At 42.6% G+C, this 23,975-nt stretch overlaps 3 protein-coding genes across 3 annotated transcripts in view; 1 reads left to right on the top strand and 2 right to left on the bottom strand.

Moving 5' to 3' along the window:
• Window positions 1-6,184: 6,184 nt before the first annotated feature.
• On the bottom strand, window positions 6,185-8,374 carry si:dkey-30c15.12 (cadherin-1). Its single transcript, XM_082962663.1, has 3 exons — window positions 7,222-8,374; window positions 6,936-7,078; window positions 6,185-6,801 (listed from the first exon to the last, which is right to left on the bottom strand). The coding sequence occupies exons 1-3, from the start codon at window positions 7,383-7,385 to the stop codon at window positions 6,593-6,595; spliced, it is 516 nt and encodes a 171-aa protein (XP_082818789.1). The 5' UTR covers window positions 7,386-8,374; the 3' UTR covers window positions 6,185-6,592.
• A 10,519-nt stretch (window positions 8,375-18,893) lies between these two features.
• Window positions 18,894-21,137, top strand: tmem253 (transmembrane protein 253). The gene is made up of 7 exons (XM_014148566.3): window positions 18,894-19,110; window positions 19,339-19,500; window positions 19,714-19,824; window positions 20,011-20,067; window positions 20,345-20,455; window positions 20,563-20,709; window positions 20,928-21,137. Exons 2-7 carry the CDS (start codon window positions 19,339-19,341, stop codon window positions 20,982-20,984), a joined length of 645 nt encoding a protein of 214 aa, XP_014004041.3. The 5' UTR covers window positions 18,894-19,110; the 3' UTR covers window positions 20,985-21,137.
• A 100-nt stretch (window positions 21,138-21,237) lies between these two features.
• Window positions 21,238-23,975, bottom strand: part of LOC106597893 (uncharacterized) — a 42,014-nt gene continuing 39,276 nt past the window's right edge. The window contains exons 30-32 of the mRNA XM_082963253.1: window positions 23,781-23,954; window positions 23,500-23,670; window positions 21,238-23,233 (exon numbers count right to left, since the gene is read on the bottom strand). Of these exons, the coding sequence (XP_082819379.1) occupies window positions 23,218-23,233; window positions 23,500-23,670; window positions 23,781-23,954 (361 nt within the window). The 3' untranslated portion in view covers window positions 21,238-23,217. The remainder of the gene's footprint in view (window positions 23,234-23,499; window positions 23,671-23,780; window positions 23,955-23,975) is intronic.

The raw sequence follows: 23,975 nt of genomic DNA, 5'->3' as shown, positions 1-23,975 counted from the left end.
AATTCGCCACTGGCGCCCTGTGCTCTTCACAGATGAAAGCAGGTTCACACTGAGCACATGTGACAGACGTGACAGTCTGGAGACGCCGTGGAGAACGTTCTGCTGCCTGCAACATCCTCCAGCATGACCGGTTTGGCGGTGGGTCAGTCATGGTGTGGGGTGGCATTTCTTTGGAGGGCCGCACAGCCCTCCATGTGCTCGCCAGAGGTAGCCTGACTGCCATTAGGTACCGAGATGAGATCCTCAGACCCCTTGTGAGACCATATGCTGGTGCGGTTGGCCCTGGGATCCTCCTAATGCAAGACAATGCTAGACCTCATGTGGCTGGAGTGTGTCAGCAGTTCCTGCAAGAGGAAGACATTGATGCTATAGACTGGCCCGCCCGTTCCCCAGACCTGAATCCAATTGAGCACATCTGGGACATTATGTCTCGCTCCATCCACCAACGCCACGTTGCACCACAGACTGTCCAGGAGTTGGCGGATGCTTTAGTCCAGGTCTGGGAGGAGATCCCTCAGGAGACCATCCGCCACCTCATCAGGAGCATGTCCAGGCGTTGTAGGGAGGTCATACAGGCACGTGGAGGCCACACACACTACTGAGCCTCATTTTGACTTGCTTCAAGGACATTACATGAAAGTTGGATCAGCCTGTAGTGTGGTTTTCCACTTTAATTTTGAGTGTGACTCCAAATCCAGACCTCCATGGGTTGATAAATTGGATTTCCATTGATTATTTTTGTGTGATTTTGTTGTCAGCACATTCAACTATGTAAAGATAAAAGTATTTAATAAGATTATTTCATTCATTCAGATCTAGGATGTGTTATTTTAGTGTTTCCTTTATTTTTTGAGCAGTGTATAATTACTCCTGTCTAGACATAAATAAATAAAATAATACTTCACCAAGGAGCATGACTAAGCCACAGAGGATCATTAGCTTTTTTTAAGCTGTGGATCGTTTCAAATCACAAGCGTGTAGGCCTATATACCCAGTTTGGGAAGCGTGCGTGGCAATAGGGGAAAGGGCTTGGCTGATTATTGAGATGTGGCTGCCAGTGAAAAGCAATGCATCTAAAATATGTGTAAAGATAGTGTCTTCAGTATAATTTGAAATGTTGAGACAAGAAGAACGGGAGGGGGGTGAATGGCAAAGATATAGGCTCATCTCGCTCCAGAATGCGCTCTGCTCTCCATAATGCGCTGCGTTGTCTCCCACCAATTCTTGCACAGTGTCACGTCCTGACCAGCAGAGGGCGTATTGCTTAGTCTAGGTCAGGATGTGGCAGGGGGTTTGTGTTTGTTAAATGTTGGGTTGATGATTGGGACTTCCAATTGAAGGCAGGTGTGTATAGTTGCCTTTGATTGGAAGTCCTATATAGGTGTGTGTGTGTTTGTCTTTGGGGTTGTGGGGAATTGTTCTGTGTTGAGCCTATGCTTTGCCAGACTGTTGGTTGTTCGTTCATTCTCGTGAGTTCTTTGTTATTTTGGGTGTTCATTTTTGATAGTTAATAAAAGTCAAGATGAGCCTGCACATACCTGCGTTTTGGTCCTCTTCTCTCCAGTACGACATTTTCAAGGATGAGTACGACTTATTTTATGACAGAATTCCCCACCAACAAAGGACCAAGCAGCGGAAGAAGGCTGGCGAGGTAAGGGAGACCGAGAGACACCCCCAATAATTTTTTAGGGGGGGGCACAAGGGCTGTTTGACGGGGCAAGAGCTGCCCGCCAGTCAACAGTCGCCAGAGCTGCCCGCCAGTCAACAGTCGTCATCAGAGCTGCCCGCCAGTCAACAGTCGTAATCAGAGCTGCCCGCCAGTCAACAGTCGTCATCAGAGCTGCCCGCCAGTCAACAGTCGTCAGAGCTGCCCGCCAGTCAACAGTCGTCAGAGCTGCCCGCCAGTCAACAGTTGCCAGAGAGGTCAGACTGCGCTGAACTGCCGGAGTGGCCAGACTGCGCTGAACTGCCGGAGTGGCCAGACTGCGCTGAACTGCCGGAGTGGCCAGACTGCGCTGAACTGCCGGAGTGGCCAGACTGCGCGGAACTGCCGGAGTGGCCAGACTGCGCGGAACTGCCGGAGTGGCCAGACTGCGCGGAACTGCCGGAGTGGCCAGACTGCCCGGACCTGCCGGAGTGGCCAGACTGCCCGGACCTGCCGGAGTGGCCAGACTGCCCTGATCTGCCGGAGTGGCCAGACTGCCCTGACTGTCCCCAGTTGCCAGACTGCCCAGACTGTCCCGAGCTGCCAGACTGCCCAGACTGTCCCGAGCTGCCAGACTGCCCAGACTGTCCCGAGCTGCCAGACTGCCCAGACTGTCCCGAGCTGCCAGACTGCCCAGACTGTCCCGAGCTGCCAGACTAACCCAGACTGACCCGAGCTGCCAGACTGCCCCGACTGCCTGGAACGGCCTGCACCTGAGCCACCGTCCAGGATAGGTGGGTTGGGGAGGGAGGGTGTAGCACAGTGCCGTCGTGGACGGCAGCCACCCTCCCTTCCCTCCCTTATGGTTTAGGGGTTATTGTTTGTTGGGTTTTTGTTGGGGTATTGGGGATTTTCTTGTTTTTCTTTTTTAGGTGCATCCTGGAGTCTGCACCTTGAGGGGGGGGGGGGTACTGTCACGTCCTGACCAGCAGAGGGCGTATTGCTTAGTCTAGGTCAGGATGTGGCAGGGGGTTTGTGTTTGTTAAATGTTGGGTTGATGATTGGGACTTCCAATTGAAGGCAGGTGTGTATAGTTGCCTTTGATTGGAAGTCCTATATAGGTGTGTGTGTTTGTCTTTGGGGTTGTGGGGAATTGTTCTGTGTTGAGCCTATGCTTTGCCAGACTGTTGGTTGTTCGTTCGTTCATTCATTCATTCTCGTGAGTTCTTTGTTATTTTGGGTGTTCATTTTTGATAGTTAATAAAAGTCAAGATGAGCCTGCACATACCTGCTGCGTTTTGGTCCTCTTCTCTCCAGTACGACATTTTTAAGGATGAGTACGTCTTATCCCTTGACACACAGTCATTGTTTTATAGTGTTAATTGTTTGCCCTTTGATTGTTTATTTTCCCCATTACATTAACCACATGCAATGATTTTGAGAAACAAAAACATTATTATTGAAATTGAATTGTTCAACAAATATGCGCATATGAAAATCTCAACTGGCAGGTAGATCGGTAGAAATGGTAAAACCAATTGTAAGCTTCCTCAAACTTGAAACTCACTCACTAGGAACAGACCATTGTGAACAGAGAGCACATTGCTTTGTACTGCATAATTACAATGGGTGTGTGTGAGAGAGATAAGGAGAAGGTGTGTTGTCACTAAGATTGTGCCTATTAAAACTGTGCACAAATAGTCAGCTATGCGTCTTGCTTGCTATGGGCATGAGCAGGCCTGCAAGCCGAGGGCAACAGAATGCTATGTTCCTTATTTTATATTTTTCCCGTTCCCTTTACACCAAGTTTAGAATTGTAAACTAATAGAAAAAAGTGAAGAACTAATTGCAAGCACTGTTCCAGATCACTTGATATCCACCACAAGTGGGAGAGAAGAGAAAGGGAAGAGGGACAGATAGAGAGAGAGACCTGACCTAATTCAAACTAAACTGTCTAAACAGCAGAGAGAGTGTCCGACTCCAAACCCCCACAACTGAATAGATAAGAGCATATCATGTGCACACCGCTTAAAAAACAGAGCTGAGAGCTCTCCATGCACAATGGGGCCCATATATAAATATTCTATGTTTTTTTTCTCTCCCCTACCCCAATCCCATTATCATTTAGATCAATAATGCAACACTAATTGTTACAGTTTTAGCACATCACCACCATGGAGTACTGCAGCACCTTCAGCACCCATACTTCCTGTGGCTATGTACGACTGGAGATAATTCTATTTGGATAGTAGGGTTATAGAAATGTCATCTGAATTGCAAGGGATGGGTAACCTGTTTTGCTGAAAAGCAGGAAGTACCAGTGACTTTCTCAATACGGAAGTGGTCAGATGACACGGATGCTATGCTACAGGTCTGTTTTGATAGCACAGACTGGAATATGTTCCGGGATTCATCCAATGGCATTGAGGAGTATACCACCACAGTCATCGGCTTCATCAATAATTGCATCGACGACGTCGTCCCCACAGTGACCATACGTACATATACCAACCAGAAGCCAAGGATTACAGGCAACATCTGCATCGAGCATAAGGCTAGAGCTGCCGCTTTCAAGGAGCGGGACACTAATCAGGACGCTTATAAGAAAGCTCGCTATGCCCTCAGACAAACCATCAAACAAACAAAGCGTCAATTCAGGATTAAGATTGAATCCTACTTTGACACTCGTCGGATGTAGCAGGGCTTGAAAACTGTTACGGACTACATTTTTACATTTTACATTTTAGTCATTTAGCAGACACTCTTATCCAGAGCGACTTACAGTAGTGAATGCATACATTTCATATATTTTTTTTCTTCCATACTGGTCCCACATGGGAATCAAACCTACAACCTTGGTGTTGCAAACACCATGCTCTACCAACTGAGCCACATGGGAAACCCATATGCGAGCTTCCCAGTGATGCGAGCCTACTAGACGAGCTAAATGCCTTTTATGCTCGCTTTCGAGGCAAGCAACACTGAAGCATGCATGAGAGCACCAGCTGTTCTGGACGACTGTGTGACAACGCTCTCGGTAGCGAATGTGAGCAAGACCTTTAAACAGGTCAACATTCACAAAGCCGTGGGGCCAGACGGATTACCAGGATGTGTCCTCAAAGCATGCGCAGACCAACTGGCATGTGTCTTTACTGACGTTTTCAACCTCTCCCTGACCGAGTCTGTAATACCTACATGTTTCAAGCAGACTCCCATAGTCCCTGTGCCCAAGGAAGTGAAGGTATCCTGCCTAAATGATTACCGCCCCGTAGCGCTCACGTCGGTAGCCATGAAGTGCTTTTAAAGGACTTTGAAAGGCTGGTCAACAGCATCTTCCCGGATACCCTAGACCCACTCCAATTCGAATACCACCCCAACAGATCCACAGATGACGCAATCTCAGTTGCACTCCACACTGCCCTTTCCCACCCGGACAAAAGGAACACCTACATGAGAATGCTGTTCATTGACTACAGCTCAGCGTTCACACCATCGTGCCCACAAAGCTCATCACTAAGCTAAGGACCCTGAAACTAAACACATCCCTCTGCAACTGGATCCTGAACTTCCTGACGGGCCGCCCCCAGGTGGTAAGGGTAGGCAGCAACACGTCTACCATGCTGATCCTCAACACTGGGGCCCCTCAGGGGTGTGTACGTAGTCCCCTCCTGTACTCCCTGTCCACCCACGACTGCGTGGCCAAACACGACTCCAACACCATCATTAAGTTTGCTGACGACACAACAGTGGTAGGCCTGATCACCGACAACAATGAGACAGCCTATAGGGAGGAGGTCAGAGACCTGGCAGTGTGGTGCCAGGACAACAACCTCTCCCTCAATGTAAGCAAGACAAAGAAGCTTATTGTGGACTACAGAAAAAGGAGGGCCGAACAAGCCCCATTAACATCGACAGGGCTGTAGTAGAGCGGGTCGAGAGTTTCAAGTTCCTTGGTGTCCACATCACCATTACGAACTATCATGGTCCAAACACACCAAGACAGTTGTGAAGAGGGCACGACAACACCTTTTCCCAAGCCATAAGACTGCTGAACAATTAGTCAAATGGCCACCGGACTATTTACATTGACACCCCCCCCATTTGTTTTGTACACTGCTGCTACTCGCTGTTTATTATCTATACATAGTCACTTCACCCCTACCTACATGTACAGATTACCTCAACTAACCTGTACCCCCGCACATTGACTCGGTACCGGTACCCCCTGTACATAGCCTCGTTATTGTTATTTTATTGTGTTACTTTTTATTATTATTTACTTTAGTTTATTTGGTAAATATTTTCTTAAATCTTTCTTGAACTGCACTGTTAGTTAAGGGCTTATAAGTAAGCATTTCACGGTAAGGTCTACACATGTTGTATTCGGCGCATGTGACAAATAAAGTTTGATTTGATTTGATGACGAAGCCGGCCACCTTCTCACCTGTTTATCATGTTTCAACAATAACTGCCTGTATGTGTTCATTCCTGCTCTTGGATAAAATGAAAAAAGGATCGGGGAAACACAGAGACGCATGAGTTATCTTGATTTATAATTGTATTGTTGTAGAATGATGACTCCTAGTGCCTGTACACTTTAAGAACTTTATTCTCTATCTCTATTTTTTATCATCTGCTCTGTAACTCTGGATGTATAAATACAGAGTATATGTATATTATTTTTAGGAAACTGTAATTTATAATGTACCTGTGAATGTAATGAGGTGTCCTGTTAGAGGCCCTCATTGTCGTAAACCCTCAGTACCAGGTCATAAAGGCCCACCTTTAGAGATTACCTCATACTCAGAATGACACTGCTCTCTGACAACACATAAAACCCCACAAAGTTGAATGCCAGTTTTTATATGGCAATACCCAAAACCCACAACACAACAGTTACAATAAAATCAGACACACATGCACTCGCTCAGTCACTCACTCAGTCATTCACTCATGGCTGTCGTTCATGCGGGCGCTCCAGTATTTCTGGGACAGACCCACTTGCTCTGTTTTGAAGGGCTGGGCCCGTCGGGGTCTCTGACGGAGATGTCCTGCGACTGGGGCTGCCGGCTGCAGAGGGTCAATGGTCGGAGCATTGTCGTTTACATCCTCCAGCTTAATCACTAGGGACCATGTGCCTGTGGCTGGGACCTCACCTGGAAGAGAGAGAGACAGTAAGGGAATGTGTGTCTGTGAGAGTTGCTGCCAGCATCCATCTATTACTGTATCTATTATAATAAATGTCTGACTAGATGTCTGCATAGAAGATATTGTGTGAATATTTCCGTACCATTATCAATGGCTAGGATGAGAGCTGTGTATGTGCCATCTGTAACAAAAGGAGACTCTCTGTCCATAGGATTCCTGATCTGGAGCTGACCAGTGGTCTCGTTGAGGCTCAGCCACCCACTACGTTCACTGGCCATCCTGTACCTGAAACACACATGCACGCATACGCATACGCACACGCACACGCACACACTAAAATAGAGATAGGCTTTAGCTCAGTGGATTTATAGTCTTGTGTAGCCCAGACGACCCATGTTCAAACCCAGTTGTTCACATATATTATATACCTGACTGTCTGTGTCATGGTGGTGTCTGGGTCAGTGGCTGTATAGAGGACCAGGTCACTGTCCACATGCAGATCACTGTCTACAAGAGACCACCACCTCATTCTCCACCACCACCAACAGACTGAACACAGTAACACTCTCATAGTCCAAATCCTGAGAGACATAAAAAGAGAGAAAGAATTGTCTAAATGACCACATAGGGCATACCTTTCAGAATGAATAAATAATGAATAAATAACCGGTCATAGAACATTGTTATATAACATTGTTATCCTTGGCGGTGGTGATGATTCCCTGGTCTCCAGTGGGTCCAGTGGAGTTGTTGAACTTGCCATCGGTGTCTCCCTGTACAGTTCTGAACCGGCTCCTCCAGGATGGTGAATGGGGTAGTCAGCATCTGTCACTGCCATCACCACCACTAAGGCAGGCATCTGGTTCTCTGGGACTGAGGATGTGTACTGGCAAATAGATGGGAGACAGGGTGGGTGATTAACAGGAGAGTTTCTTGAATGCAAGCAGATGATGATAATCCCAGGAAATTCTAATTGGGTAAACTGATTTGTCCCAGTGTTGTTGGACTTGTACACTTACAGAGTTATATAAATTAATATCTGTGCAGCCTCAGCGACGCTGCCCAGAAAGGGACAGCATCCCGGAGTCGCCTCTTCACTGTTGACGTAGAGACTGATGTTTTGCGGGTACTATTTAATAAAGCTGCCAGTTTAGGACTTGTGAGACGTCTGTTTCTCAAACTAGACACTCTAATGTACTTGTCCTCTTGCTCAGTTGTGCACCGGGGCCTCCCACTCCTCTTTCTATTCTGGTTAGAGACAGTTTGCGCTGTTCTGTGAAGGGAGCAGTACACAGCGCTGTACGAGATCTTCAGTTTCTTGGCAATTTCTCGCATGGAATAACCTTCATTTCTCAGAACAAGAATAGACTGATGAGTTTCAGAAGAAAGTACTTTGTTTCTAGACATTTTGAGCCTGTAATCGAACCCACAAATGCTGATGCTCCAGATACTCAACTAGTATAAAAGAAGGTCAGTTTTATTGCTTCTTTAATCAGGACAACAGTTTTCAGCTGTGCTAACATAATTGCAAAAGGGTTTTCTAATGATAAATTAGCCTTTTAAACTTATAAACATGGATTAGCTAACACAACGTGCCATTGGAACACAGAAGTGATGGTTGCTGATAATGGGCCACTGTACGCCTATGTAGATATTCCATAAAATAATCTGCCGTTTCCTGCTACAATAGTCATTTACAACATTAACAATATCTACACTGTATTTCTGATCAATTTGATGTTATTTGAATGGACAAAAAAATGGGCTTTTCTTTCAAAAACAAGGACATTTCTGGGTGACCCCAAACTTTTGAACGGTAGTGTATATCTACATGATACATACATCACACTTTACACAAATATCTAAACATCCATGCTACATTAACTGGCATACTGTAAGTACTGTATGTCTGGTCCCAAGTCAAATAGATGGGAGTACGGAAAAAAAAAATTTTATGAAATGTATGCATTCACTACTGTAAGTCGCTCTGGATAAGAGCGTCTGCTAAATGACAAAAAATGTAAAAAATGTAAATGTAAGTCTATATCAGTCAGTATCACTCATACTGTGAAGGTCTACACAGTCAGTACACTACATCAGTCACAATACACTACTGCCATTACTGTCACTGTCAATACTGTCACACTGATGAAAGTAAATGGGATTCCTCCATTTTGTTTTCCTATAACAGAGTGCCATGGTGTTACCATACGGTCTGTTTGGCCTTTTGCTCCCGGTCCAAGGGTTCCGTGACAGACAGCCAACCAGTGTTCCTCTCAATCCTAAATTGGCCAATTGGAGGCTGGTCTGCCCCCTGGTCTGTGATCTTAAAACCTCTTAAGGATCGGACCCTTTTTACAGTTATTTTGCCTAAAATGACATACCCAAATCTAACTGCCCGTAGCTCAGGACCTGAAGCAAGCATATGCATATTCTTGATACCATTTGAAAGGAATCACTTTGAAGTTTGTGGAAATGAATGTAGGAAGATATAACACATTAGATCTGGTAAAAGATAATACAAAAGAAAAAAACATGATTTTTTTTCATCATCTTTGAAATGCAAGAGAAAGGCCACAATGTATTATTCCAGTTTAGGTGCAATTTAGATTGTGTCCACTAGATGGCAGCAGTATATGTGCAACGTTTTAGATGGATCCAATGAACCATTGCATTTCTGTTCAAAATGTTGTTTCAAGTCTGCCCAAATGTGCCTAATTGGTTAATTGATACATTTTCAAGTTCATAACTGTGCACTCTCCTCAAACAATAGCATGGTATTCTTTCACTGTAATAGCTACTGTAAATTGGAGAGTGCAGTTAGATTAACAAGAATTTAAGCTTTCTGCCCATATCAGATATGCCTATGTCCTGGGAATTTTTCTTGTTACTTACAACCTCATGCTGATCACATTAGGCACGTTAGCTCAACTGTCCCGTGGGGGGGGTTCACCGAAAAAGCATTTCCACTGCCTTATCGTTACTGGACCTGATCTGAACAACACAAGAAACACACAGCAGTGTGTGTTTGTGTGTGTGCAACAGACACATACCTGCACTATAGGATTGGGGAAATCTTGACAAGTTCGCTCAGTGTTGGATTAAGATCGGGAAAAAATGTTTTGGGGGGGAATGTGTTTGATTGTACCTTTATATTAAAAATATTGGTATAAAAAATGTACCATTGTACCAGAGGCTTTCCTAGTCGATCAGCAAACATTTCTGTAAAATGCCCAACAATAAAGCCTTGTTTTCCTATTTTTTTTATTTGGTTCACGTTGTTTGCATTAGGTGCATTATTTATTTTTAATTTAACCTTTATTTAACCAGGTAGGCTAGTTGAGAACAAGTTCTCATTTACAACTGCGACCTGGCCAAGATAAAGCAAAGCAGTTTGACACAAACAACAACACAGAGTTACACATGGAATAAACAAACATACAATCAATAACACAATAGAAAAATCTATATACAGTGTGTGCAAATGAGGTAAGATAAGGGAGGTAAGGCAATACAATTGGCCATAGTGGCGAGGTAATTACGATATAGCAATTAAACACTGGAGTGAGAGATGTGCAGAAGATGAAAGTGCAAGTAGAGATACTGGGGTGCAAAGGAGGAAAATAAATAAATAAATACAGTATGGGGATGAGGTATTTGGATTCAGCTGAAGTGGTTGGTGTTCCCATTTTGAACTATTTCATGCGTCTGAAGGTACAAACTCTGCCTACCCGGCGGGCATGGAGAGCAATCAAGTGCACTTATAGGCCTACCGCTGGCCAATCAGATAGCTCAGATCACTGTGTCTGCAGCTTCCACGAGCCCACTGCGAAGTTAATTGTCAACTCACTGTGTGAGATTTCAAATCTTTAAGACTGTCAACAAATACAGAAAATATCTGCTGTTTTTATGAGTGAGTTAATGTATAAGATTTTATTCAGCACTGTCAACACTTTATTCAACACTTTTATAAGCCATAAAACTCCTTCTCCCTATCCACTCGTGATACAATGTGTATCGATAGACTTGTGTTGTTATTAGCGACGTTCTCTGGTCATACGAATTGGTGCACGAGTCAGAAGTAACGAAGTGTGGCTCGAGTTTCGGCATCAGCTGGAAGGTGTCGCTTTTTGTTTAGTTAGCGGAGGAAGAGCTTAGGGATGTTGAGAGGCAGCCAATAAGGTTCTCTCTCTCTCTCTCTCTCTCTCTCTCTCTCTCTCTCTCTCTCTCTCTCTCTCTCTCTCTCTCTCTCTCTATCACTGGTCTAAGTTAGTGCAAGAGGCTGCAAATCAAATCAAATCAAATCTATTTGTCACATACACATGGTTAGCAGGTGTTAATGCAAATGTAGCGAAATGCTTGTGCTTCTAGTTCTGACCATGCAGTAATATCTAACAAGTAATATAACCTAACAAATCCACAACAACTACCTTGTACACACAAGTGTAAAGGAATGAATATGAATATGTACATAAAAATATATAAATGAGTGATGGCTGAACGGCATAGGCAAGATGCAGTAGATGGTATGGAGTACAGTATATACATATGAGATGAGTAATGTAGGGTATGAAAACATATAAAGCGGCATTGTTTAAGGTGGCTAGTGATACAATACATCAGGATGGCAAGATGTAGTAGATGGTATAGAGTACAGTATATACATATGAGATGAGTAATGTAGGTTATGAAAACATTGTTTAAAGTGGCTAGTGACATCTGGCTGTGATTGGGAGTCCAAATTGGCCCAGCGTCATCTGGGTTTGGCCGGGGTAGGCTGTCATTGTAAATAAGAATTTGTTCTTAACTGACTTGCCTAGTTAAATAGAAAAAATCAGTCCAGTGCAATAAAAAAAATGCAAAGGATTTATATTTATGCTTCACAAGTAATACAACAAATGATCAATTACCATTGTGATCATAGACCTCACATTTTGAAACATTGGCAGGGCAATTCAAGAATTGCCAATATGCAGTGGTAACGTATTGAGCCTATAGCCTACTGCACAAACTTCATTGCAACATAAATATTTTAATAGGTTAAGGTTGCATAGGCTTAAGTTTTTTAAGTAATGTTTTTTTTTTAAGTCTGAGCGGTAGAATGGAATCTTGGCTCAGAAAAGGTTGATGACCTCTGTACTAGATTATCCGTACATGTTCCCTAAAAGGTACTGAACAGTACCATGAGAGATCATATGTGTACCTCTGAAGGAACATTATGTGCATTTTGATATTTTTGTACACAGCGAACAATTTTGTAACCTAACCTATCCCTTTATTCTCAGAGTGTAGCATGTCAAGTTACAACAAGACACCACATAAACATTAAGATACATTATGCTTTGGGGTGGCAGGTAGCCTAGTGTTTAGAGCATTTGGCCAGTAACTGAATGGTTGCTAGATTGAATCCCCGAGCTGACAAGGTAAAAATCTGTCGTTCTGCCCCTGAACTAGGCCGTTAACCCACTGTTCCTAGGCCGTCATTGTAAATGAGAATTTATTCTTAACTGACTTGCCTAGCTAAATAAAGGTAGAAATAAAATGCTACAAACATGAAAGAAAATCACACCTGAACTGGACCAGGCAATCTGCCCACTTTTCCATGGTGATGATGATCACAATGATCCTCAGGGTTATAGGTCACCAGTATCTGGGCTGCAGTGACCCTTTGACCCCAGGAGGTAGACCCTGACTGGGTTTGTCCCCCAGTTTCAGAGCTCTGTGAACTCTGACACAACCTTGAAGTGGATGTCTGAGGAGCTGAATTCCTGACAGTAGGAAAGACCCACTCTACAATGTTGTGGATAGCTGAGGGATCTGACTATGCCTGATGGACTACTCAGACCTTGACATGAATGATGACTGAGTAGGCTTTAGTATTGACGAGGACTTCTGACTTGAAATTGATATAATACTCAAATAATCCCTTCCCTTCTAACCTTTATCTGTTTTAGCAGACCTGTTAGACCATAAACATAATTTCCACCAATTAGGGAGCGTGTCCATAACATTCAAATCCTGTGCTCATTCAAACACCATTCATATTCATTTAACTTTTTATTGTGAATAAACTCTTACCACGATGACTCTCTATGTCATTAAACTAATGGCGTTGAGTTCTATAAAGTCTGCTTTTATGAAGTTTAAATACAATTTTCACCAAGTTATGACCAGTTATTCTTATTATTAGTGTCTGTAATGGATGTCACTGTTTGATTTGATTTGACCTTTGCCAAGAGCTCTGTCTCTGGGGAGGTGTCTGGTGTCCACTCTAAAGATGAAGTGTTCTGAACTGAAATCTGCCCTACAACGCTTGTCCTTTCCACACAGTCCTGGGGGGATGATAACCTAAAAGGGTGACAGCAGCATACGCACATCCAGTACATTTAACAGGGGCAAAGTGTCTGAAATAGTAGGTTGTGATGGAAATTTCCTCAATATCTGCTATTTGGCAGTACGCCCAGACCCTTGTTTTGAGAACAAAAGATATCTCCGTTTCAAGGTCTTAGCTGAGAGAAGAAGCCTTGTGAGGTATTGGTCTGTCACATAGATGACCCAGTATTGGTTGGTCACGTGTCACGTTCGTCAAAAGGAGCAGACCAAGGCGCAGCATGCGTATAGTTCCACATACTTTATTACAAAGTGAAACTTAACAAAAACAACAAAGAATAAACAAACGTCCAGTACAGAGCGCACTTAGGCACTAACTGAAAACAATATCCCACAACACAGGTGGGAACAATGGTCAACTTAAGTATGATCCCCAATTAGAGACAACGATAATCAGCTGGCTCTAATTGGGAACCATACAAATACCAACATAGAAATAGAAACGCTAGAAAGCCCCTAGTCACGCTCTGACCTATACACCATAGAGAACCCAGAGGGCTCTCTATGGTTAGGGCGTGACAACATGAATGAAGCAAACGTTAATGATGAATTACTTATGAAAAAGCTAAATCATGCAAATATGACCTGTCTGCAGTATATAAAGGAACTAACGGGACTGCCCCGGAAGAGCTCCTGACAGACGTTCACTATGGTGCATCAACTTTGTTGGAACCTCTCCAGCATGCTTACAATAAACAATGATTAAGGTTGACTTTGAGTGTCCCTGTGCAAGACTTTCCATGACAATGTGATGAGAGAAGAATACCTACACAGTGCACACCAATTAAAACTCAGTGGTTGAAACTTGACCAAAATAAAGGATTACAAGTGTAGAAATATCAAAACTCTGGGAAGTTTAATACGACCCTCACAGAATTAAGAGGAACCACAACAGGTGACAAGTGGGCAAACATGCATTTAGGAACAAATATTTCTAAAAGCACAACTCCACACCAGTTACAATTTAAAAAAAAGCTTATGAGATCAACAGTGACTTGTAAATGATTACTCTGGCCTTACCTGCAACAAGAAGAAGCTAAATCCAAACTGTGATCTGGCAAATTGCAACATTTAATTTACGCATGAATTACCCTTTTAGTGTCAAAGTGTCTTGGCTGATAACGTTGACAATGTTGATAAATGCTGATAGGGTAACTGCCAAGGTAACATATAGTTCCTGTAGTGCAGAAATGATGACGCTGTCCTAGTTATTCTCTGTGTTACTGCTCCAAGGAAAGTCTAATCTCTTGGGGCGGGGACTACCTTGTTTACTGGACACATACTGTATACTGTAGTTGTAATGGTTAACTAGTGTTAACCTTTAACTAGCCTAGGAGGAGCAATTCAGAGAAACCCTTCACTCTGTTTGTGCCAGCATAATTGCCTAACATTAGCACACTGCCTAGCCTTCTCACTGTTAATACATACATACATATGGCACTGATGCTTTGCTTACTCACTCCACCACAAGTTGTTGACAAGCTTTCGGAGTGTAATATTCAGTCGGGTCTTTTGAGATATAAAGTTGAAGTCGGAAGTTTACATACACTTAGGTTGGAGTCATTAAAACTCGTTTTTCAACCACTCCACAAATTTCTAGGTTAACAAACTATAGTTTTGCCAAGTCGGTTAGGACATCTACTTTATGCATGACACAAGTAATTTTTCCAACAATTGTTTACAGACAGATTATTTCACTTATTATTCACTGTATCACAATTCCAGTGTGTCAGAAGTTTACATATACTAAGTTGACTGTGCCTTTAAACAGCTTGGAAAAGTCCAGAAAATGATGTCATTGTTTTATCATGATGTCATGATAGGCTAATTAACATCATTTGAGTCAATTGGGGGTGTACCTGTGGATGTATTTGAAGGCCTACCTTCAAACTCAGTGCCTCTTTGCTTGACATCATGGCGAAATCAAAAGAAATCAGCCAAGACCTCAGAAAAAAGATTGTAGACCTCCACAAGTCTGGTTCATCCTTGGGAGCAATTTCCAAACGCCTGAAGGTACCACGTTCATCTGTACAAACAATAGTACGCGAGTATAAACATCATGGGACCATGCAGCCATCATACCGCTCAGGAAGGAGACGCGTTCTGTCTCCTAGAGATGAACGTACTTTGTTGCGAAAAGTTCAAATCAATTCCAGAACAACAGCAAAGGACCTTGTGAAGATGCTGGAGGAAACAGGTACAAAAGTATCTATAGCCACAGTAAAACGAGTCCTATATCGACATAACGCTCAGCAAGGAAGAAGCCACTGCTCCAAAACTGCCATTAAAAAAGCAAGACTACAGTTTGCAACTGCACATGGGGACAAAGATCGTACTTTTTGGAGAAATGTCCTCTGGTCTGATGAAACAAAAATAGAATTGTTTGGCCATAATGACCATCGTTGTGTTTGGAGGAAAAAGGGGGAGGCTTGCAAGCCAAAGAACACCATCCCAACTGTGAAGCACGGGGGTGGCAGCATCATGTTGTGGGGGTGCTTTGCTACAGGAGGGACTGGTGCACTTCACAAAATAGATGGCATCATGAGGATGCAAAATTATGTGGATATATTGAAGCAACATCTCAAGACATCAGTCAGGAAGTTAAAGCTTGGTCTGAAATGGGTCTTCCAAATGGACAATGACCTCAAGCATACTTCCAAAGTTGTGGCAAAATGGCTAGATGTTCCGCTAGCGGAACACCTGCTCCAATATCCAATGATAGGCGTGGCGCGAATTACAAATTCCTCAAAAATCCAAAAACTTCCATTTTTCAAACATATGACTATTGTACACCATTTTAAAGACAAGACTCTCCTTTATCTAACGACACTGTCCGATTTCAAAAAGGCTTTACAGCGAAAGCAAAACATTAGATTATGTCAGCAGAGTACCCAGCCAGAAATATTCAGACACCCATTTTTCAAGCTAGCATATAATGTCACAAACAACAAAACCACAGCTAAATGCAGCACTAACCTTTGATGATCTTCATCAGATGACACTCCTAGGACATTATGTTATACAATACATGCATGTTTTGTTCAATCAAGTTCATATTTATATCAAAAACCAGCTTTTTACATTAGCATGTGACGTTCAGAACTAGCATTCCCACCGAACACTTACGGTGAATTTACTAAATTACTCACGATAAACGTTCACAAAAAACATAACAATTATTTTAAGAATTATAGATACAGAACTCCTTTATGCAATCGCGGTGTCCGATTTTAAAATAGCTTTTCGGTGAAAGCACATTTTGCAATATTCTGAGTAGATAGCCTGGCCATCATGGCTAGCTATTTTGACAGCCACCAAGTTTGGTACTCACCAAACTCCGATTTACTATAATAAAAATTGGATTACCTTTGCTGTTCTTCGTCAGAATGCACTCCCAGGACTTCTACTTCAATAACAAATGTTGGTTTGGTTCCAAATAATCCATAGTTATATCCAAATAGCGGCGTTTTGTTCGTGCGTTCAAGACACTATCTGAAGGGTGACGAAGGGTTACGTGCCTGACGCGTTTCGTGACAAAAAAAAATCGAAATATTCCATTACCGTACTTCGAAGCATGTCAACCGCTGTTTAAAATCAATTTTTATGCGATTTTTCTCCTAAAAAAGCGATAATATTCCGACCGGGAAACCCTGTTTTCGTTCAAAGACGAAAAAATAAAAACATGGTGTCGCCTCGTGCACTCGCCCCAGTCTCATTGTTCTCTGATCGACCACTATCCAAATGCGCTACTGTTTTTCAGCCAGGGCCTGCAAAGCCATCATTCAACATTTTGCCGCCTTCTGAGAGCCTATGGGAGCCGTAGGAAGTGTCACGTTACAGCAGAGATCGTCAGTTTTCAATAAAGAGAGTGTAGAAGGCCAAAGAATGGTCAGAGAGGGCACTTCCTGTAAGGAATCTTCTCAGGTTTTGGCCTGCCAAATGAGTTCTGTTATACTCACAGACACCATTCAAACAGTTTTAGAAACTGTGGAGTGTTTTCTATCCAAATCTAATAATTATATGCATATTCTAGTTTCTGGGCAGGAGTAATAATCAGATTAAATCGGGTACGTTTTTTATCCGGCCGTGAAAATACTGCCCCCTATCCATAACAGGTTAAGGACAACAAAGTCAAGGTATTGGAGTTAATTTGTATAATTTCTTTCCTTCTTAATGCCTTTGAGCCAATCAGGTGTGTTGTGACAAGGTAGGGGTGGTATACAGAAGATAGCCCTATTTGGTAAAAGACCAAGTCCATATTATGGCAAGAACAGCTCAAATAAGCAAAGAGAAACAACAGTCCGTCATTACTTTAAGACATTAAGGTCAGTCAATCAGGATAATGTCAAGAACTTTGAAAGTTTCTTCAAGTGCAGTCGCAAAAACCATGAAGCGCTATGATGAATCTGGCTCTCATGAGGACCGCCACAGGAAAGGAAGACCCAGAGTTACTCTGCTGCAGAGGATAAATTAATCAGAATTACCAGCCTCAGAAATTGCATCCCAAATAAAAGCTTCACAAAGTTCAAGTAACAAACACATCTCAACCTCAACTGTTCAGAGACTGCATGAATCAGACCTTCATGGTCGAATTGCTGCAAAGAGACCACTACTAAAGAATACCAATTTGAAGAGACCTGCTTTAGCCAAGAAACACGAGCAATGGACATTAGACTGGAGGAAATGTGTCCTTTGGTCTGTTGAGTCCAAATTTGAGATATTTGGTTCCAACCGCCATGTCTTTGGGAGACGCAGAGTAGGTGAACGGATGATCTCCGCATTTGTAGTCACCACCTTGAAGGAGGAGGAGGTGTGATGGTGTGGGGGTGCTTTGCTGGTGACACTGTCAGTGATTTTTTTTTAATTCAATGCACACTTAACCAGCATGGCTACCACAGCATTCTGCAGCGGTACGTCATCCCATCTGGTTTGCCCTAAGTGGGACTATCATTTGTTTTTAAACAGGACAATGACTCAACATACCTCCAGGCTGTGTAAGGGCTATTTGACCAAGAACGAGAGTGATGGAGTGTTGCATCAGATGATCTGGCCTCCACAATCACCCTACCTTTACCCAATTGAGATGGTTTGGGATGAGTTGGACTGCAGAGTGAAGGAAAAGCAGCCAACAAGTGCTCAGCATATGTTGGAACTCCTTCAAGACTGTTGTAAAAGCATTCCAAGAGAAGCTGGTTGAGAGAATGCCAAGAGTGTGCAGAGCTGTTTTCAAGTCTACTTTGAAGAATCTAAAATCTAAAATATATTTTGATTTGTTTAACACTTTTTTCGTCACTACATGATTCCATATGTGTTATTTCATAGTTTTGATATCTTCACTATTACTCTACAATGTAAAAAAACGTACAAATAAAGATAAACCCTTGAATTATAGGTGTGTCCAAACTTTTGACTGTTGTTTGAATTTTCAAACTAGTTTTCATTGGAAAGGCAATTAATCCTAATCATTACTCCACATGTTTAATTATATTCTGAGCTGACTTTGCCATGGGTTTTGAAGTGAGCACCTGGCTCACACCCTGGAGCCAGCCCGGTTCCAAAAGGAATGCAATCAACTTTCACCAGGTGCAAAACGCGCCCAACCGGGCGTCCTGGCCAGATTAATCAGATCCCCTCATTGATCAAGTCTCTCTCTCTCTGTGGCCAATCAGAACACATTATCCCTTCCTTAGAGGTGGGCCATATCAGCCTGGAAGTAAACTATGCTTCAGGTGAACTTTGACCGTGTCAGTCTGTGGTGGTGAGGGCGGAAGAGTGAGACGCTGTGAATGACTGACCAACACAAAGCCTTTATGATTTCAGGTCCCTCTCTTTTTTCCCTCTATGAGGTTTAGATGGCTGATTCTATTCTTTGTGGATATGAAAGTTGTTCATGAGGAAGCCAGGCTGTGGACCCATTGCTGCTGAAGGTAAGATAGAGAGAGAAAGGCTGTGATCAGAGTGTGTCTGAATGTGACAGTGTGTGTGTGTGTGTGTATGGGTGTGTGTATGTGAATGTGTGTGTGTGTAGCCTTATATGCCCATTAGATGGGATACGTTTTCCTAATATCTTCAGCTGAAGCTATTACATCATCAAACAGCGACATGTCTCTTACATCATCAGACTGCAACATATGTTTGTTGTCTGCCTTTCTCAGATGACTCAGAACATGTTCCAAGAGGGTCTGTACCATGTTTTTTTTAAGGACCGCACCTCGGGCCACCCACTCACTGTAACCACCAATCAGGAAGAATTTAAAGATGTGCGGATTGGACGCTGGTTTGGGACAGTCGTTAACACCCGCCTCCTTGTCACTGGGGTGAGATGAGGAAAACAAAAAACAACCCTGTGGTTCCTAATCAGTGCCCTGTGACCAAATACTGTTATTAATCAGTTATTATGATTTTACCATGTAGTTTCGTAAATACGTTACCATTTCCTGTGAAATAAAGTGTTACCCAAAACCATCCCTCTAAGGTACTTCTCCTGTCTCTGTCTCTGCCGCACCCCCCTCTCTCTCTGTCACTCTAAGGTTTTGCAGGTCTTTGGTGCCCTGGCCTCCATCCTAACCACAGTAACCTACGCCTGCGTGAGCTTCAACTGTTCCGTCTCCTTGACTACACCAGTCTGGTCTGGCCTGTTTGTGAGTCCTCACTTTTCACTGTCTTATGCAAGACTGTGTTAGCCCACTGAGGTAATGCCTAGGCATCCCCGGTTGACACTGTCTATGTTGTCACTACCTGTTTCAAAATGTTTTTCCCATGATGTGCCCACTGAACACGACCCTGGTATAGATGATGTCACTAGGCTGGTTATTGTGTTGTTACAGTATCTGGCCACTGGAGGGCTGGCAATGGAAGTTCAGAGGAAACCCAACAAACTCAATGTGAGTATATATAGTTCTATTTATTTTTGATTTAACTAGGCATATATAACACAAGTGCTTTATTCAATGAGCGATCTGATTAATAAAAAAATGTACGATATACTTTTTGGATTCATTATCCCAATTTTGAAGTCTCACCCTAGTGAATCTTTTGTGTTGTTCGCCACAGTTAGTAGTGAGTCGCTAAATTCATTGCTTCTGTGATTGTGAAGTGTTTCACCATTTTTTATTTTAAGTTAAGTTGTTATGCTCACTGTTCTGTTAATGTGTTGAACAGGTGACCACATTGATAGGCCTGAACATCTTCAGCCTACTGCTGGGGTGCTGTGCTCTGTTGGCCTACAGCCTCATCACTTCACAGGCTAAAGCACTCTACACAGACCAACAGGTGTGTTGTACTGTCTGTCTGTGTGTGTGTGTGTGTGTGTGTGTCTGTCTTTCTCTCTGTGTGTAACCCCCTCCTTTCTTTGTCTCCCTCCGTCGTCTCCCTTTCAGCGTGCAGGTGTGTACATAGCGAAGGGCAGCTCTATCATGTTCACAGTACAGTGTCTGCTGGCCTCTGTCTACACTCTCTTCCTGTCCTGGAGAGGTCTACGACGGTACAGCGGCCCCCACACTCAGACCTACAACCGTCTAGCACAGGCAAGATAAAATGCACGCAAATGCCAGCACACGCACACACACAACAGCAGCAGCATATACAAACACTAGCACATACGCATGGACGCACATATGCACCTGGCCGAATACACTCACACAATCAAATACATATTGACATGGTCACATGTTTAGATGCACTGGACTTACTAAACAAACATTGAGCTGAACTGGACTCACTAAACAAACACTCTTTTTCACAGGGCCTGGATGAAGACACTAATGAGCCCCTAATGGAAACAGGAGAATTCAGCCTCTGAACCAGCAGACCTATGAGTGTGTGTGCACATGTGTGTATGACACACTATCTTAAGACATTCATTTGATGAGGATGTCAAAGAATATGCAAAATGATGTACCATACTAACATTGTATTTCATTCCTATGACATAAAATAGAGCATCGACAATCAATCCCATTTTGTCTTAGTCACTGAGTTTCAACAAAACCAATTGAATTGTAAATATGTGCAACGGTTGTCGTCTGGAATAGAGGACCAAAACACAGCAGGAATGTGGATGCTCATCTTGTTATTTATTTTAAATAAAAAGAACACAAATAACAAAACAGTCTTGTCAGGCTCACACAGGCAAAACAAGAAACAATCTCCCACAAACACTACACCAAACAAATACCCATATATAGGACTCCCAATCAGAGGCAACGAGAAAACACCTGCCTCCAATTGAGAGTCCAACCCTAATAAACCAGATATAGAAATACAAAAGACCAGAGACCACATAGAAATACAAACAGAACATTACCCAAAAACCCAGAAATAATAAATCAAACGCCCTACTAAATAAACCACCACCCCGAACCACATAAAACAAATACCCTCTGCCACGTCCTGACCAAACTACAATAACAAATAACCCTTATACTGGTCAGGACATGACAATATGTACACATCTATCCAGGAAAAAGATAGTCTATATAAAGTACCAGTCAAAAATTTGGATGCACCTACTCATTCAAGGGCTTTTCTTTATTTTTACTATTTTCTACATTGTAGAATAATAGTGAAGACATCAAACATATGGAATCTAGTAACCAAAAACGTGTTAAATCAAAATACATTTTAGATTCTTCAAATCAAAATAGATTTCACATTCTTCAAAATAGCCACTTTTTGCCTTGATGACAGCTTTACACACATGGCATTCTCTCAACCAGCTATATGAGGTAGTCACCTGGAATGCATTTCAATTAAGAGGTGTGACTTGTTAAAAGTTCATTTGTGGAATTTCTTTCCTTTTTAAATGCGTTTGAGCACATTGTGACAAGGTAGGGGTGGTATACAGAAGATAGCCCTATTTGGTAAAAGATGAAGTCCATATTATGGCAAGAACAGCTCAAATAAGCAAATAGAAATGACAGTCCATCATTACTTTAAGACATGAAGGTCAGTCAATGCAGAACACTTCAAGAACTTTGAAAGTTTCTTCAAGTGCAGTCGCCCAAAACATCAAGCGCTATGATGAAACTGATGAAGACCCAGAGTTACCTCTGCTGGAGAAGATAAGTTCATTAGCGTTACCAGCCTCAGAAATTGAAGCCCAAATAAATGCTTCAGAGTTCAAGTAACAGACACATCTCAACATCAACTGTTCAGAGGAGACTGCATGAATCAGGCCTTCATGGTTGAATTGCTGCAAAGAAAACACTACTAAAGGACACCAATAATAAGAGACTTGCTTGGGCTAAGAAGCATGAGCAATGGAAATCTGTCTTTTGGTCTGATGATTCCAAATTTGATATTTTGGTTCCTACCTCCGTTTCTTTGTGAGACGCAGAGTAGGTGAACGGATGATCTCCGCATGTGTGGTTCCCACCATGAAGCATGGAAGAGGTGGTGTGATGGTGCTTTGCTGGAGACACTGACAACCCAATTGAGATGTTTTGGGATGAGTTGGACCGCAGAGTGAAGGAAAAGCAGCTGACAAGTGCTCATCATATATGGGAACTCCTTAAAGACTGTTGGAAAGCATTCCAGGTGAAGCTGGTTGAGAGAATGTCAAGAGTGTGTAAAGCTGTCATCAAGGCAAAGGGTGGCTACTTTGAAGAATCTAAAATGTATTTTGATTTGTTTAACACTTTTTTGGTTACTAGATGATTCCATATGTTTGATGTCTTCACTATTATTCTACAATGTAGAAAATAGCAAAAATAAAGAAAAACCCTTGAATGAGTAGGTGTGTCCAAACTTGACTGGTACTGTATTTTTCAAAGATCAGTACTGTACTACATACACATGCACTACATTTGTAAAGTAGGTGTTGAGGGTCTTCAAAATGATAAATCATAATGAAAAAGTGTATTAATATCACTTGTTTTTAATGCTACGCTGCATCTGTTTGGTCTATTTGGTCTACACACAGCATGTTTTCAGTTCAGTGGTTTCAAGAACGGTTGAGCACTGCGTCCACGTCACTTCTTGACTGTCTCTTCAGAATGCGGCTGATTACTATGTCCTGTACGAAGATGGCTCTTTCACATTGGGACCAATCTAAAAGAAAGGATTTTGCAGAACAATAATGAGTCGTATGTATACAGGAGAGCTAAATACAGGATCATCGGAAAGAAACATACGGTGTAATAAAGAGTGCAACACAAGCTCTTTATCATTTTACTGTGCCACTATTAAGGTATATTTGTTTTCAGTCACCTTGCATTATCAATGAAACTCAATGACTTGCAATATTAACAAACACAAACACATATTGAATGACATTTGTGATACTCTTGACACTATACCACAACTATACCACTCACCCCACTTTCTCTAGTTTACAGTGTGGATCCTTCTGCAGTGCTTTGAGCAAGGCTTTTCCACGCCCATACCTGTTCTGGTTCAGATCGAGCTCTGTCAGGTGGAAGGGGTTGGAGCTTAGAGCTGAGGCCAGAGCAACACAGCCATCCTCTTTGAACTTACAGTTTGCTACCCTACAGGAAGAGAATCCAGTTATTCCATGTCAGATCAAAAATGATTGTATAAAACTTTTCAGTATAAAGCCCACATCTGCATTGGCTAAGGCTAAGCCATGTAAACCTACTTCAGTGTCTCCAGTTTACACTGTGTTTTCTTCAGTCCAGCTGAGAGTAGCTGTACTCCTGAATCATATAGGTTATTGTCACTCAGGTTCAGGTTTTTCAGACTACAGGAGTTTGAGCTGAGAGCAGTGGCCAGTGCTGCACAGCAATTCTCGGTGAGGTTACAGTTATGCAGACTGGAGGGAAAACAAAAAACA

This window comes from Salmo salar, chromosome 16 (assembly GCF_965601325.2).
Source record: "Salmo salar chromosome 16, fSalSal1, whole genome shotgun sequence".
NCBI classification, from domain to species: Eukaryota; Metazoa; Chordata; class Actinopteri; order Salmoniformes; family Salmonidae; genus Salmo; species Salmo salar.
The sequence above is the reverse complement of the archived record's forward strand: the minus strand, read 5'-3'. Positions and strand labels throughout refer to the sequence as shown.

Excerpts from the sequence above, each read along its gene's own strand:
- si:dkey-30c15.12 (XM_082962663.1), bottom strand. The coding sequence starts at position 7,385 with ATGTCTCTCAGGATTTGGACTATGAGAGTGTTACTGTGTTCAGTCTGT. Across the intron at positions 7,079-7,221 it reads ACCATGACACAGACAGTCAG|GTACAGGATGGCCAGTGAAC; the intron begins GTATATAATATA and ends TGTGTGTTTCAG. Across the intron at positions 6,802-6,935 it reads CATCCTAGCCATTGATAATG|GTGAGGTCCCAGCCACAGGC; the intron begins GTACGGAAATAT and ends TCTCTCTTCCAG.
- tmem253 (XM_014148566.3), top strand. The coding sequence starts at position 19,339 with ATGACTCAGAACATGTTCCAAGAGGGTCTGTACCATGTTTTTTTTAAG. Across the intron at positions 20,068-20,344 it reads GGAAACCCAACAAACTCAAT|GTGACCACATTGATAGGCCT; the intron begins GTGAGTATATAT and ends TGTGTTGAACAG. Across the intron at positions 20,710-20,927 it reads CCTACAACCGTCTAGCACAG|GGCCTGGATGAAGACACTAA; the intron begins GCAAGATAAAAT and ends TCTTTTTCACAG.